The sequence below is a fragment of the Scyliorhinus canicula genome, chromosome 3, assembly GCF_902713615.1.
Source record: "Scyliorhinus canicula chromosome 3, sScyCan1.1, whole genome shotgun sequence".
Classification (NCBI taxonomy): Eukaryota; Metazoa; Chordata; class Chondrichthyes; order Carcharhiniformes; family Scyliorhinidae; genus Scyliorhinus; species Scyliorhinus canicula.
The window spans coordinates 94,347,613-94,364,178 of NC_052148.1; the positions used below are offsets into that span (position 1 = coordinate 94,347,613).

The 16,566-nt window shown below is 48.8% G+C and overlaps 1 protein-coding gene across 3 annotated transcripts in view; it reads right to left on the reverse strand.

Annotated features, from left to right (window-relative positions):
* The window catches only part of dhx29 (DEAH (Asp-Glu-Ala-His) box polypeptide 29), a 131,055-nt gene that overhangs the window by 12,302 nt on the left and 102,187 nt on the right, over positions 1 to 16,566 (reverse strand). For all 3 annotated transcript variants that reach the window (XM_038790906.1, XM_038790907.1, XM_038790908.1), the window contains 2 exons: positions 13,300 to 13,431; positions 4,184 to 4,280 (listed from right to left, as the gene is read on the reverse strand). In XM_038790906.1, the coding sequence (XP_038646834.1) occupies positions 4,184 to 4,280; positions 13,300 to 13,431 (229 nt within the window). The remainder of the gene's footprint in view (positions 1 to 4,183; positions 4,281 to 13,299; positions 13,432 to 16,566) is intronic.

Here is a 16,566-nt window from a genome sequence, read left to right on the forward strand (position 1 = left end):
TGGCATCAGGTTAGATGTGGGCAACAAAACCTCCTGCTGGTTACCACCAGGGGAGGCCGGTACGGGAATTGAACCCACGCTCCTGGCCTTGTTCTGCCTTACAAGCCAGCTGTTTGGCCCACTGTGCTAAACCAGTTTTCCTCCATGTTGAAGGAAGGCAAGGGCACAGAATGTTCTCTGGATGGAGGGACTTCAATGTCCATCACGGAGAGGCACTCGGTAGCACCACAGCTGACTGAGTTCTAAAGGACATAGCTGCAAGACTGGGTCTCCAGGAAGTGGTGGGAATCTGTACCTCACTGCCTGAAAGGGTGGTCAAGGCATGAGCAACCACAACATTTAAGAAGCATTTATATGAGCACTTGAAACACCATAGAATACAAAGCTACAGACCAAGTGTTGGAAAATGGGATTAGGTCAGGTGCTTGATGGCCGGCACAGGCACGATGGGCCAAAGGGCTGTAAAACTCTTTGTACTCTTTCTGTACTGTAAAACTCTACGACTCTAAGGAGCCCCACCAAAACTGAAGTCAATGGGAATTGGGGGGGGGGGGGGGAAACTTGTCACTGGCTGGAATCTCGTGTGGCAGAAAGGAAGATAGTCGAGGTTGTTGGTAGTTAATCAACTTAGTCCCGGGACATCACAGGAGTTCCTCACGTAGTGTCCTAGACCCAACCAAATTGAATTGTTTCATCAATGATCTTCCATCTATTATCAGACCAGAAGTGGGGATGTTCCTGGATGATTGCACAATGTTCAACACCATTCGCGACTCCTCAGATACTGATGCAGTCCTTGCCCATACGCACTAAGACCTGGACAACATTCTGATGTGCGTTGATAAGTGGCAAATAACATTCATGCCACATAAGTGCTAGGCAATGACCATCTCCAACAAGGGAGAATTCCCTTGACATTCAATGGCATTATTTTCATTGAGTCTCCCCTATGAACATCTTGAAGAGTACCATTGACCAGAAATTGATCAAAACCAACCATATAAATACTTTGGTTACAACAGCAGATTAAAGGTGGGGAAGTCTGCAGAGAGTAACCCACTTCCTGAATCCTCAAAGCTTGCTCACCATCTAAAAGGTTGAAATCAGGAGTATAATAGAATAGTCTCCACTTGCCTGGATGACTGCAGCTCTACCAACATTCAAGAAACTCAATCCAAGTTTCATCCAAGACAAAGCAGCTTACTTGACTGACACCCCATTCCCCACCTTAACCAATTATTCCCTCACCACCAACGCAGTGGCAGCAGTGTATACCATCTACAAGATGCACGACAGAAACTCACCAAGTCTCCTTTGCCAGCACCTTCCAAGCCCCTGAACTCTACCACCCAGAAAGACACGCAGAGCAGATGCAAGGGAGAACTACCACTTACAAGTTTCCCTCCAAGCCACACATCATCCTAACTTGGAATTATATCACTGTTCCTTCATTGTTGCTGAATCACACGTATCCTTGTATATTTAGATCCCAGCCCTGATTCCCTTGCAGCCACATCCCTGTGATGCACACAACATCGTACGGGCCAATTTCATGTGTGCAATAAGCTCATTTACCTTGTTCCGTATGGTGCACGCATTAAGGTACGATACCCTCAGTTCTGCATTGACCACTTCCCTTCTCATACTTGTCACCTTTTCATGCTCTGCCTGAAGGTGATGTTGTTCTATTAGTTTTGTTTAAAAACTGACTGTTTTTAAGACAGAGATAGATAGGTTCTTGATTAATAAAGGGATCAGGGGTAATGGGGAGAAGGCAGGAGAATGGGGATGAGAAAAATATCAGCCATAATTGAGTGGCGAAGCAGACTCGATGGGCCGAGTGGCCTAATGCTGTTTCTATGTCTTATGGACCTCTAGTTCTGGACTCCTCCACCATCGGGAACATTCTTTCTGAATCTACCCTTTCTAATCCTGTTAGAATTTTACAAATTTCTATGAGATCCCCTCTCTTGTAAGCTCCAATAAATATAACTCTAGTTGGTTTAGTCCCTCCTCAGTTGACAATCCCGCCATCCCAGAAATCAGCCTGCTAAACCTTTGCTGCACTCCCTTCATAGCAATAACATCCTTCCTCAAATAAGGACACCAAAACTGCACACAATACTCCAGGCGTGACCTCACCAATGCCATAGACAACTGCAGTAAAACATGACTATCCCCATACTCAAATTCTCTTGCTATGAAGGCCAATGTACCACTTGCCTTCTTTACTGTCTGCTGTACTCGCCCGCTTACTTTCAGCGACTGATGCACGAGGACACCAAGGTCTCGCTGAATATCCATCTTTCAATTTACACCCATTCAAATAATAATTTGCCTTCCTATTTTTGCTACCGAAGTAGATAACCTGACATTTATCCATATTATACTACATCTGCCATGCAAATGCCCACTCACTCAGCCTGTCCAAATCCTGCTGAAGCATCTCTGCATCCTCCTCACAACTCACTCTCCCACCCAACTTTGTATCATCTGTAAATTTGGAGATAATACATTTATAGTTGGTCGTCCAAATCTTTAATTTATAAATGTGATCAGTTGGAGGACTTAGCACAGATCCCTGCGGTACCCCACTAGTCATTGCCTGCCAATCGGAAAAAGAACCATTTATTCCAACTCTTTGCTTATGTCTGCTGACCAACTTTCTATCCATCTCAAGACAGTACCTGCAATCCCATGCCCTTTAACTTTACATAGCAATCTGTGATGTGAGACCTTGTTGAAAGCCTTCTGAAAGTCTAAATAAACCACATCCACGGGTTCTCACTGGTCAACTCTATTATTTACATTGTCAAACCATTCCAGTAGATTGTCAAGCATAATTTCCCTTTTGTAAATTCATGCTGACTTGTCTGATTATGCCACTGATTGTTAAAAAGAACTTCTGCAAGGAAAACAAATGCTAATCCCAAGACACATCACCAGCAATAACTGCAGTTCTTAAGGGTTTCATATGCTTTCTACTCATAAAGCTTCCACTCATTAAGTTAAAAGCCTATTGTAGCTTAAACAAAACAGAGTACTGCGAATGCTGAAAATCAGAAAATGCTGGAAATGTTCAGGAGGTCTCTCGTACCATCTCGAGAGAAAGAAAAAAGTTAGTATTTTAGATCACTGAACAGTTGCTAGAAACATAATAGGTTTTAAGCAAGTAGAAAGTGGGAAGCACGAGAGATTTTTGTTATAATAGCGATCTGCTGGGGAAATATGTTATGCAGTGTAAATCAAAGCTGGGTAAATTGGGTGTCATGCTGGCACAGTGGTTAGCACTGCTGCATCACAGCGCCAGGGACCTGGGTTCGATTCCAGCCTTGGGTGACTGTCGATGTGGAGTTTGCATGTTCGGCCAGTGTCTGTGCGAGTTTCCTCCAGGTGCTCCGGTTTTCTCCCAGTACAAAGGTGTGCAAGTTCGGTGGATTGGCCGTGATCAATCCGCAGGATTACTGGGACAGGGCAGGGGAGTGGGCCTAGGTAGTGTGTTCTTTCGGAGGGTCGGTGAAGGTTTGATGGGCCGAATGGTCTCCTTCTGTACTGTAGGGATTTTAGGAAAACAGGAGAGAACAGTCCGGGTGTTTGCGATCAGTGCTTAGATTCGGGGTGGCATGGTGGCACAATGGTTCAATCCTGGCCTCAGGTCACTCTCCGTGTGAATTTGCAAATTCTCCCCGGGTTTGCGTAGGTCTCACCCCCACAACCCAAAAAGATGTCCAGGGTATGTGAATTGGCTACGCTAAATTGTCCATTAATCGGGGAAAAAAGAATTGGTTACCCTCTATTTATGGGGGAAAAAATCAGTGCTTTGATTCTCATCTGTTTCTGGGCAGCATGGTGGCGCAGTGGTTAGCACTGCTGCCTCACGGCACCAAGGTCCCAGATTCGATCCCAGCCCTGGGTCACTGTCTGTCTGGAGGTTGCACGTTCTCCCCGTGTTGGCGTGGGTTTCACCCCCACAACCCAAAGATGTGCAGGGTAGGTGGATTGGCCACGCTAATTGCCCCTTAATTGAAAAAAATTAATTGGGTATTTATATTAAAAAAAGATTCTCATCTGTTCAGGGCACTCACATCAGAAACAATCAATATTCAGTCTACAAATATATGCATAACTTGATGAAATTGAATTCCTATCTTAAACAAAACAATAATAAATATACTGAAATTACCTTCAATTGACATTTTCGGATCTTCAAGTTTTTTCTGCAGAAGAGATTCAATTAAGGATCGCAGTTGCTTGAAGATGATTCCTGTCCTTACAGGAGCCTGCAAAGTTAGAAATCCATAACGATGAAATAACACTGTTTACAACTAGTGGAATTTTCAAAGTGCAGAGAAAGGTTTTGAATCCGTTGCTGATTGTAATGGTAGTCAAGCATATTTTGTTACATTCTCATGTGTCACCAACTAGCACTTCTCAAGGGCAACTAGGGAATGACAATAAATGCTTGGCAAGCCGTTGACACCTGTACTCCAAGAATTAATGAAAAAACTTCCCTTCCACCCACAGTTGATCATCCATTTGCATTTGAATTGCACGCAGAAAATCAAGATCAAGTAGAATAGTCTGGTCAACAAAGCCGAGGGGGCAGTTGGGGGATTGAAAACAGCGTAAGAGGAGTTCGGGGGGCTGAAGACAATGCGAGAAGAGAGCAATCAAGAGATCGAAAACAGCTGGAGTAGAAAGCAGTGCCAGACAGTCTGAAAGCAGTGCCAGACAGTCAAGCAACTCAAAAGAGTGCAAGGAAACAAATCGCGACACTACAGAAAAGAAACAATTTTATACGTTGGAGTGGGCAGTGGTGCAGTCGTATTGTCACTGGATCAGTAATCCAGTGACCCGAGATAATACTCTGGGGACACAGGTTAGAATCTCAGCAGGGCATAGGTGGAATTTGAAATCAATAAAAAAAATCTGAAATTTAAAGTCTAAGAAAGACCATGAGAGCATTGTCAATTGTTGCAGAACCCATCTGGTTCACTTAAGCACTTTAGGGAAGAAAATCTGACATCTTTATCTGGTCTGGCCTACATGTGACTCCACATCCACAGCAATTAAATGACTTCTGAATTGGCCGAGCAAACCACAAGAGGGCATTGAAGAGTTGACCACATTGACAATCCACAACAAAGTCAATAAAAAGGAATGACAACCCTGCATCGATGTAGGCACCAGAAACGATAAAGGCAAACCAAGACCTGTCAATCCTGCAAAGGCCTCCTTACAAGTATCTGTGGCTAGTGCCAAAATTGGGAAAGCCGTCTCACAGACCAGTCAAGCAACAGCCTGACATAGTCATAATCACAGCAACATATCTGACGGACAATATCTAAGACACCACCATCAGCTTTCCTGGGTATATCAGGACAGACTCAGCAGAGGTGGCAACACAGAGGTTATATAGTCAGGAAGGAGTTGCCCTGGGGTATTCAATATCAACTCTAAAATCCACAAAATCACACAGTATCAGGCAAACATGGGGACGGAAACGTCCTGCTGATTAATACATACTTCCCGACTCAGCTAGTGAATCAGTACTCCTCCATGTTGAACACCACGGCACGGCATGGTGGAACAGTGGCTAGCACTGCTGCCTCACAGCGCCAGGTTCGATTCCGACCTCAGGTGACTGCGTGGAATTTGCACATTCTCCCAGTGTCTGTGTGGGTTTCCTCCAGGTGCTCCGGTTTCTTGCCAGACCAAAGATGTATAGATTAGATGGATTGCCATGCAAAATTGCCCCTTAGGGTGGGGTTGCAGGAATAGGATGGGGGATTGGGCTGAGATATGGTGGTCTTTCAAAGAGTCGGTGTAGACGATGGACTGAATGGCCTCCTTCTGGGATTCCAGGATTCTATGACCACTTGGAGGAAGCACCTCGGGCGGCAAGGTACTCTGGATGGGGTGGTTTCAATGTCCATCAACAACAGTCACTCCGTAGCACCACCAAAGAGTAAGTTCCTAAAGGACATAGCTGCTCGACTGGGACTGCAGCAGGTGGTGAGTGAACTCACAAGAGGGAAAAACATATATTTAAAAAAATAAATAAATTTAGAGTATCCAATTCATTTTTCCAATTAATGGGCAATTTAGCGTGGCCAATCCACCTACCCTGCACATTTTTAGGTTGTGGGGGTGAAACCCACGCAAACACGGGGAGAATGTGAAAACTCCACACGGACAGTGACCCAGAGCCGGGATCGAACCTTGGACCTCGGTGCCATGAGGCCGCAGTGCTAACCCACTGCGCCACCATGCTGCCCTGGGAAAAACATATTTAACGTCATCCTCACCAACTTGCCTGCCAATATTCAGTGCCACTCACAACTCACCATCCTGACTTGGAAATATATCACTGATCCTTCACTATTGTTGGGTCAGCATCCTGGAACTTTCTCCCCAACAGAAACTGAAGCGGATCAAGAAGGCAGCTTACAATCACCTTCTTGAAGGCAATTGGGAATGGGCAATAAAGGCTGGCCCAGTGACGCCCACATCCCATAAAATAATTTTAAAAAGTTAATTAAAGTAAATAAATAATAATAGGATAGGTGTTCTGTTGCAGCTGTGGGTGTGGGAGGTTTCGGACAGCAAGGTTATCCAGGACAAACACATTGGCAGAAAACGTACACAGCTAGAGGAATTTTGGATCAGGATTCTTGATCTGGAATTCAAACTGCAATCACTGTGCAACACAAGGGAAAAGTGAGAAATACCTGGAGACTTTGTTCTTAGAAGACAGTAACACCTCAGTCATCTGTTTAGGTCAGTGATGAGCGACAGGAGGATGTGACCATGAGCAAAACAGGTAAAGGGACTGGATGGACACTGCAGAAGAGCCTCAGACCTGGCATGATCCAACAGGTTTGAGGTGCTCACAACTTCTGTGGGCGAAAGTGAGGTCTACAAGGTGGATGAGTATGCTGACCATGGCACAGGAAGCAATTCCAGCAGGGGGACCAAACAGGAATGAAGTCAGAGTAGGAGCGGTATAGTGAGTAAGATTGACACGGTTCTCTGAAGCAGAGTGAGAGCCCAAATGGCTGTGTTGTCTGCCCGGTGCTAGGGTTTGGTCATTTGCTCAGGGCTGGAGAAGAACTTAGGGCAGGATTCTCTGACCCCCCCGCCCGCCCCCCCCAAACCGGGCTGGAGAATCGCCAGGGGGCAGCATGAATCCCGTCCCGCCGCCGACTGCCGGATTCTCCGGTGGCAGTTTCTCGGCGGGGGCGGGAATTGCATTGCGCCGATCGGGGGCTGTTGGCAGCAGCCCCCCATGCAGTTCTCCGCCCCAGATGGGCCGAGTGGCCGCCTTCTTTCAGCCAGTCCTGCTGGCGTCAATCGAACAAGGTCGTTACCGGCGGGACCTGGCTCTGCGGGCAGCCTGCGGAGTCCTTGGGTGGACACGGGAGGATCTGGCCCCGGGGACGGCCCCCACCATGGCCTGACCCGCGATCAGGGCCACCAATCTGCGGGTGGGCCTGTGACGCTGGGTCACACTTTCCCTCCACACCGGCCGCTGTAACGGCCCGCCATGGCCGGCATGGAGAAGAACCCCCAGCGCATGCGCTGGGATGACACCAGCACACGCTGGCGCTCCAGCGCATGCGCAACTCACGGCAGTTGGCGAAGGCTCTTCGACGCCAGTTGGTGCGGTGCCAACCCCGCCAGCGCTGGTTGGCACAGCACCAACCCTGCCGGCGCCGGCCTAGCCCCTGAAGGTGCGGAAGATTCTGGGCGGCCCGATGCCGGAGTGGTTTACGCCACTCCTCGGCGCCGGTACGACCTGCCCTGCCGGATAGCGGAGAATCCTGGCCTTAGATAGGGAGGGGACACATCCAGTTGTACAGGTAGGTACCACTAACATAGACAGGACTAGGAAATTGAGTCAGTTATGAAGATCGAAGCATCAAATTAAGCAGAACCTCAAACGGTAATGATCTCCGGATTAGTGCCCAAGTCACGTGCAAATTTGCATGGGGAAATAAGATTTGGGAACTGAATGTGTGGCTCATAGATTGGTGTGGGAGAAATAGGTACTGATTCATGGTGCACTGGGGGCTTTATCACTGGGGCAGTCTGCATTTGGACCAGTGCTCTAGCGAGCCACATTACCAGGGAAGTGGAGAGGGACTTCCTGAGGCGACCATAGAGTGAGTGGTTGTACACAGGGCAGCTCCAGCTCGAAGGCGCTGATTTGAGCTCTTTTTACCTGAAAGTGGGGGTATTTTGACAGGAAAGTGTAGCTGAAGGTGTGGAGGAGAAGTTCCCCCTGTGAGTGGCATGCCTGCTGTTTAATAGACGCAGCAGAAAGCTAAAGACCTAGACTTGGCCAAGGAACTAGGGTAAACATGTGGAGCAGCAGCAATTGGGAAGATGGCGGAGGGGGAAGGGTTGTTTCAAGTTGGAAAACCCCAGATGGAGCAGTTGATGGTGTTTATTAGAGAGTTCTGCCAGCAGTGAAAGGAGATGCAGGAAGATCGGTTGAAGGCCATCGAGGGAGTGGTAGCACCTCGGAAAGAATCGATGGAGAGAGTCGAGAAGTGCCTTGAGGCATAGGGGTCGCAGATCCAGGAGATGGAGACGGTGATGCCTGATCACAGTGATTGGGTGGTGGCGTTGGAGGTGGAGGTGGGCTCCTGGGGACCGTTGCAAGTTGCTAAGGGCAAAGGTAGAGGAGCAGGAGAACAGATCCAGAAGCCAGAACGTGCCTATCGTTGGCTTTCCAGAGGGTGTGGCAGGCATGAGTGCCACAAGATATGTCTCAAGAATGCAGGCAGGGCTGGCGGCGGATGGGGTGTTGGACAAGGCCCCGGATCCAGTGCACAAGTCTCTGAGGCAGAATCCGAGAGTGGGCGAGCCATTTGTGAGGCTCCATAAGTTTGTGGAGAAGGAGAAGATCCTGCGGTGGGACAGGAAGAAGTGGAACTGCGAATGTGAGGGGAACAGGGTCCGAATATATCTGGACATTGGAGCTGAACCGTCGAAAAGGCGTGCAAGTTTCAACCAAAGCAGTTATATACCGAAAGCAGATTCGATTTGGGGTACAGTACCCACGAAACTTGTGGGTAACTTTTGACGGCTGGGAATACTATTCTGAACCCCCAGAGGAGGCCGATGAGTTCATTAGAGACCATAATCGGGGGGAGAACTGAATGCTGATGGGAGATGGAGGAGCTGGAACAACAGAGATCGGAAGATGCGGGTCCATGGGATGCCGTTTGCACAGACCAATGAGGGGAGAGGTAGGTAGGAGGAGCCTTCGGGCAGAAGCTGACACACTGGCTGGTAATGCTGGTGAACGGAGGCGAGGTGGGGTGGTGGCTGCGGGTATTGGCCAAGTTTTTTTGGGGGGGGGGGGGGGGAGGTTGGGTGCGACGTGGCAGTGTTGGAGAATGAGTGTGGTCATGGGTGGAGAAGGTGGGTGGAGAAGGTGGCCATATTGGATGGGCCATATTCAGGGTGAAGCTAAAGCAGGCTGAATTGGAAGGGGAGGCTGGCGGACAGTAGAAGGGAGTGGAGGCGCAAGCCTCCGGTAGGGTTCGTAACATGGAATGTACAGGGATTGAACGGGCCGGTGAAGAGGTCTCACGTCTTTGTGCACTTGAGGTGCTTGAAGGCGTGGGTGGTCTTTCTGCAGGAGATACACTCCGGGTGAAAAATTAGGTCAGATTGAGAAAGGGATGGGTGGGTCAGGTATTTCACTCGGGGTTTGATTCAAAGTCGCGGGGGAGGGAGGTGGGTGGGGTAACCATCTTGCTGAGCAAAAGGACGGGATTTGTAGGGCCAAGGATGTACTGGATCCAGGGGGAGATACATTATAGTGAGCAGGGTGTTGGAGGGCACGCCGATGGTGCTGGTGAATGTTTATACGCCAAATTGGAACAACGTGGGTTTTCAGAATGGGGTGGTATCGGCGGCCACATTTTGGGAGATTATCTCGTTCAAGGCGCACAGAGATAGGAGAAGGAGGGGAGGAGTATCGCACAGAGATAGGAGAAGGAGGGGAGGAGTATGGACGGTTGTTGGACGAGATAGTCGAGGTGGACAGGAAATATACGAGTGCCCCCACCAAGGAGGGAAAGAGGTTATAAGTTTAACAGGCTATCGACTAGGAAGGCAGTGGGGCTGTTACGAGGGCGAGGGGGGGTCCACAGTATGAATATGGAGAGAAATGGAGAGAAGACGAGCCGTATCCGAGCCCATCAGCTACGGAGGCAGTCCAGGGAAATTCTGAGGGTACGGACAGGGAAGTAGCATCGGAACCGGGAAAGATTAATGGGATGTTCAAGGAGTATTATATAACAAGGAAGTTATATAGGGCCGATCGGTGTGGTGAGGAAGGGAATATGGGGTGGTTTTTGGATGAGCTGGAATTCCCAAGGCTGGATAAGGAGAGGAGGCAGGTGGTGGAGGAGCTGCTAGGGCTGAGAGAGGTGATGGATAGCATAAAAGGGATGGAGTCAGGGAAGGCCCAGGGGCCGGACAATTACCCAGCGGAGCTCTATAAAGAGTTTGCGACAGAGTTGGCAACACATTTACTGGGGGTGTTTAGCGAGGCGCTGGAGAAAGGGGACGCTGACATGGCAATCACGCTAATCCCAAGGAAGGGGAAGGACCTGCTGGAGTGTGGGTCATAGAGGCTCATATCACTGTTGCATACGGATGTGCAAGTGCTGGCTAAGTTAGTGGTGGGGAGGGTGGAAGGATGTTTTCCGGGGGTGGTTGCAGAGGACCAAATGGATTTTGTAAAGGACAGGCAGCTTTCCAGTAACATTAGATGGTTATTATGTGATCATAATCCCAAAGGGACGGGTAACAGAGGTAGTGGGCAATACAGACGCGGAGAAGGCTTTCGGCAGGGTGGAGTGGCGGTACCTATTTGAGGTTTTGGGAAGGTTTGGGCCGAAGTTTGTGGGTGGGTGCATCTTCTGTACCTGGTGGCGAGTGTACTGACAAACGAGATGAGTTCACAGAGCTTCGGGTTGCAAAGGGGAATAAGGCAGGGGTGTCCACTGTCGCCGCTGCTATTCGCGCTGGCGATAGAGTCCTTGGCGATGGCATATTAATCCAAATCAGAGGTGTGGGGGAAAGAGGGGAGAGAAGAGAAAGGGAGGAGGGGAATGAGTCAGGCGGAGGGGAAAAGGACAGGGGCACGAGAAAGGTGAGGAGAGGTAGAGCAAAGAAACAGAAGGGAGGGAAGGCAATAATGATGTGGAGAACCATACCAAAATAGGCAACAGTCAACATTTTGGCGATAAAACTGGCACATTCAATATAGTGAAATGCAAGCAGCCCATTTTAGTTGGAAGGAGCAAGGAAACCACTTATTTAATGGCAGCTTAGGAATTAAAAGAGGTAAAGGAACAGAGACATGAAAGTAGGTAAAAAAAAATCACTGAAAATAGCAACACAAGTTGGTACAGACAAAGAGCAGGAACAAAAGCAATGGGATCAATATCTAGAGGAACAGAATGCAAAAGTCGGGAAACAATGTTATATGTGTGTGAGATCTTGATTGGACCTCACTAGAACTAGAGAACATAGTTCTGGTTTCCATATGGCTAATAGAATTGAGACAGTGGAATGGAGAAGTTTGAGCCAGATAGTGTAGATGCATGAAGACAACGCTAGACAAGCCTTGGAGCGAGAAGGGATATCAGACTGTGCTGATAGAGATAGTTGCAAACAGTTAGAGGGAGGCTTGAGCATAATTATAATATGCTCTCAATAACAATGGAAGCACATTTCATGGTAATTTTATGTAACTGTGGTTTGTGGATTTCAAACTGGTGTCATCCTCCCCGTGTGTGCGTGGGTTTCCTCCGGGTGCTCCGGTTTCCTCCCACAGTCCAAAGATGTGCAGGTTAGGTGGATTGGCCATGATAAATTGCCCTTAGTGTCCAAAATTGCCCATAGTGTTGGGCGGGGTTACTGGGTTATGGGGATAGGGTGGAGGTGTTGACCTTGGGTAGGGTGCTCTTTCCAAGAGCCGGTGCAGACTCAATGGGCTGAATGGCCTCCTTCTACACTGTAAATTCTATGATTAACTAGTTTATTAGCACATCCCCCGATCACCAGAAGCCATCCACTTAATTAGATATTCCATTAAATAATGGTAGTATAGTTGGCCACAAAAGATAAATGCATCTGAACAACTTTCAGGGTACATCTAACATTGGGCTTCTGATGGCCACATGTAATCTGCACATCAACTGAATAAACATAGATCATGAGAATTAGGAGCAGCAGGCCATTCGGCCCTTCCAGCCTGCTCTGCTGTTTGATAAGATCATAGTTGATCTGACTGTGGCCTCCACGTTTCTATCTACCCATATACCCGTTGACCTGCATGTAAAGTCGTATGTGCTTTGTATTGCTGTCGGACAAATCATCCTCTCCAAATCCCTTGAAAGGAATTTCCAGATAAATCTACATCCTATCGTCACCTTAAGATGTTTAAGTATAAATTGTTTTTTTAACCAACACAAAATTTGAAAAGTAAATGATGCAATAAAAGTAGGAGCTCACATAAGTAACAAATTAACAAAACACCAATAGAATGGTACTGCATACTGCAAAATGCAGCATAAGGGAAAATACTGTGCAAAATGATTGAGCTTTCTCATACAATATAGAGTCCAGCTGCTGAGCTAATTGCCGGGCAGTAAACAGTGAATCGAACTTGATTGTTGCGGAGTCGATAAAGTAATTACCTCGGTCTGGTGTTCAGGGAGCACTTAGTGAATCGTACATAGGTCATGAGCCATCGGATGTGTCAGGTCACTTCTTAAAAATTAAGGCAGCAAGGTAATGGGGTGGGAGGGGCAGGGCATTTTGGCGCTCAGTGCTACACCGAAAGAACGACTTTCGGTGTAATCTGCACATCAACTGAATAAACATAGAACATGAGAATTAGAAGCAGCAGACCATTCGGCCCTTCCAGCCTGCTCTGCAGCCAAGAAAATCAGGGATGAGCAAGAATCCAGAATTTGAGGACCCAAGACCTCAGAGGATTGCAGAGCTGGAGGAGGTTTCAGAGGTAGAGATGGATGAGGCCACTGAAGGATTTGAAACCAAGAATGTGAATTTTGAAGCCAAGGAACTGCAGCCCCTGGATGCAATGTTGGTCAGTGAGCACATGGTTGACGGTTGAATGGGATGTGGTACGAGTTCAGACATGGACAGCAGTGTAGTAATTGAGCTAAAGTTTATGGAGGGTGCATGTCCTCAAAGTAGAAAACGGGCAACTTTCAATCGAATTTAGCAAATTACAATAATTCTTACTTGGAAATGTATCCATCCATCAACTGAAAGTAACCTTTCGCGGTGCATCACCTCTATATCACCACCAAAAAGTAAGACCGGAAAAGGTGATGTCAGGGTTGTCTCTCGTACATATATCTTGCCATATTTCACCTAATTTGAGAAAAAAGAAATGTGTCAGTCTATTAAACAGCTCCGTCAACAAGGCAAGCCCTCTTCTAAAACCTAAAATGTAGCTCTTCAAGATTTAAATGCTAACTTAAAGCAGACCGAGTGCCATTTAACTTGTAAACCCAAGCTGTTTCTAAAACTATTCCAGTAGAGTAGTATGCTGTTCCATCATCTTCACATTATATGACACATTCTGGAAACATAAAATTACAAAGGCATTCTGATAAATTAAGTGAATGGATATAACTCTAGCAAATGGGTTTCAAAAAAAGGCAAATGTGAGGTCATCCCCTTTGTTCCCACAATACAGAACAGGTATTTTCTTAATGGTGGATAGTTTGAAACATTGCAGATCCAAGGAAACTTGGGGATCCAAGGAGATTTGTGGGCCCAGGCACTCAGATCATTCAAGTGTCATGAACGGATACATGAGGGTGGCACAGTGGTTAGCACTGCTGTCTACGGTGCTGAGGACTTGGCTTTGATCGTGGCCCCGGGTCACTGTCCATGTGGACTTTGCACATTCTCCCCGTGTCTGTGTTGGTTTCACCCCCACAACCCAAAGATGTGCAGGGTAGGTGGATTGGCCACGTTAAATTGCCCCTTATTTGGAAAAAAGATAATTGGGTACTCTAAATTTATTTTTTAAAATGAACGAGTGCATGAAATAATCAGAAAGGCTAATCGGATGCTTCCTATCTAGAGGTCTAAAGGTTATGCTTCAAGTTACTCAAATCTGTGGTTAGATAACATCTGGAGCACTGAGAGCAGTTATGGGCATCACATCTTGGGAACAGAATGCAGGCCCTGGAGATAATAAGAGTATTTTAAGGGGAAATTAACAGGTTTAGTAAAAACGGGTGAGATCGAACACTCCGGCATTAGATTAAAGTACATTTGTCAGTTCAATGTTTATCCCAGTGAACTTTACATACCCTCATGGACCCATGATCTGCAGAACTGGCAGCAAGGTTGTTTACCTGTTACAAGAACAGTCTTTAGCTAGGATATAACAGTCCTGCCTTTGGGTAAGGTTTATTGTAGACAAGGCTGGGGTTTTTTAACAATATTATGTGTACTGATTAACTGTATAAGCAGAGAGCGGGGGGGGGGGGGGCCTGCTGATGGGCACGGAGGAGTAGCAGCCCCACGTGGGGAGGGGTCGGAGGTGTGGCGGGAGTCGCCGGGGTCAGCAGAAGTTAGCTGGCTCACGGGAGTGCTATGGAGAGAGAGAGAGGGGGGGGGGGGGGGAAGAGAGAGAGAGAGAAGAGAGGAGGCGGCGAGCGGAGGGCGCTGGCCAGTGGCGGGCAGGGGATGGGTTATGGCTAGTCGGCAGGGGAGGGGGGCAGGGAGCCCTCTGATCCGGCTGATAACTTGGAATGTTGGAATGTGAGGGGGCTGAACGGGCCGGGCAAGCGGGCCTGGGTGTTTACGCACTTGAAGGGGCTGAAGGCGGATGTGGCCATGCTCCAGGAGACGCACCTGAAGGTGGTGGACCAGGTTCGACTGAGGAAGGGATGGGTCGGCCAAGTATTTCATTCAGGGCTGGATGCGAAGAATCGGGGGGTGGCGATCCTGGTGGGGAAGAGGGTGTCGTTTGAGGCGTCAAATGTGGTGGCTGACAGTGGCGGGAGGTATGTGATGGTGAGTGGTAAGCTGCAGGGGGAGCGGGTGGTGCTGGTGAATGTCTACGCCCCGAACTGGGACGATGCGGGGTTTATGCGGCGCATGTTGGGCCGCATTCCAGATCTGGAGGCGGGGGGCCTGATCATGGGGGGGGACTTCAACACGGTGCTGTATCCCCCATTGGATCGATCCAGGTCCCGGACGGGTAGGAGGCCGGCGGCAGCTCAGGTGTTGAGGGGGTTTATGGATCAGATGGAAGGGGTGGATCCCTGGAGGTTTGCGAGGCCAAGGGCCAGGGAGTACTTGTTTTTCTCCCACGTGCATAAGGCCTATTCCAGGATCGAGGGTGGAGGATGTTGAATACTCTGCCATAGCCATTTCGGAGGGTGGAGGATGTTGAATACTCTGCCATAGCCATTTCGGATCATGCCCCGCACTGGGTGGACCTCGGGCTGGGGGAGGAGAGGGACCAGCGCCCGCTCTGGCGCTTGGAGGTGGGGCTGCTGGCAGACGAGGAGGTGGGCGGGAGGGTTCGGGGGTGTATTGAGAGGTACCTTGAGGCCAACGATAACGGGGAGGTCCGAGTGGGGACGGTCTGGGAGGCATTGAAGGCGGTGAATAGAGGGGAGTTGATTTCCTTCCGAACCCATAGGGAGAGGGGAGAGCAGAGAGAGGGGGAGAGAATGGTGGGGGAGATGGTGAGGGTGGACAGGAGATATGCGGAGGCTCCGGAGGAGGGATTGCTGGGGGAGCGGCGTAGCCTTCAGGCCAGGTTCGATCTACTGACCACCAGAAAGGCGGAAGCTCAGTGGAGGAAAGCACAGGGAGCGGTGTATGAATACGGGGAGAAGGCGAGTAGGATGCTGGTACACCAGCTCCGAAAGTGAGACGCGGGAGATTGGGAGAGTGAAGGATAGAGATGGGAAGGTTGTGCGGAGTGGGGTAGACGTTAATGGGATCTTTAGGGACTTTTATGAGGAATTGTACCGGTCTGAACCCCTGGTGGAGTGGAGGGAGAGGGGGGCCTTCTTGGACAAGCTGCGATTTCCGAAGGTGAAGGTGGGGCAGGTGGAGAGACTGGGGGCGCCGATTGAGCTGGAGGAGCTGGTCACTGGGATTGGCAGCATGCAGTCGGGGAAGGCGCCGGAGCCGGATGGGTTTCCGGCCAAATTTTATAAAATGTATGTGGACCTGTTGGGCCCCCTGTTGGTTCGGACCTTTAACGAGGCGGGGGGGGGGGGGGGGGGGGGGCTTTGCCCCCAACTATGTCACGGGCGCTGATTTCCTTGATCCTTAAGCGGGACAAGGACCCGCTGCAGTGTGGGTCATATAGGCCGATCTTGCTGCTAAATGTAGACGCCAAGCTAAGATCTTAGCTACAAGGGTAGAGGATTGTGCCGGGGGTCATTCACGAGGACCAGACGGGGTTTGTAAAGGGAAGGCAGTTGAATACCAACATACAAAGGCTTCTGAATGTCATTATGATGCTGG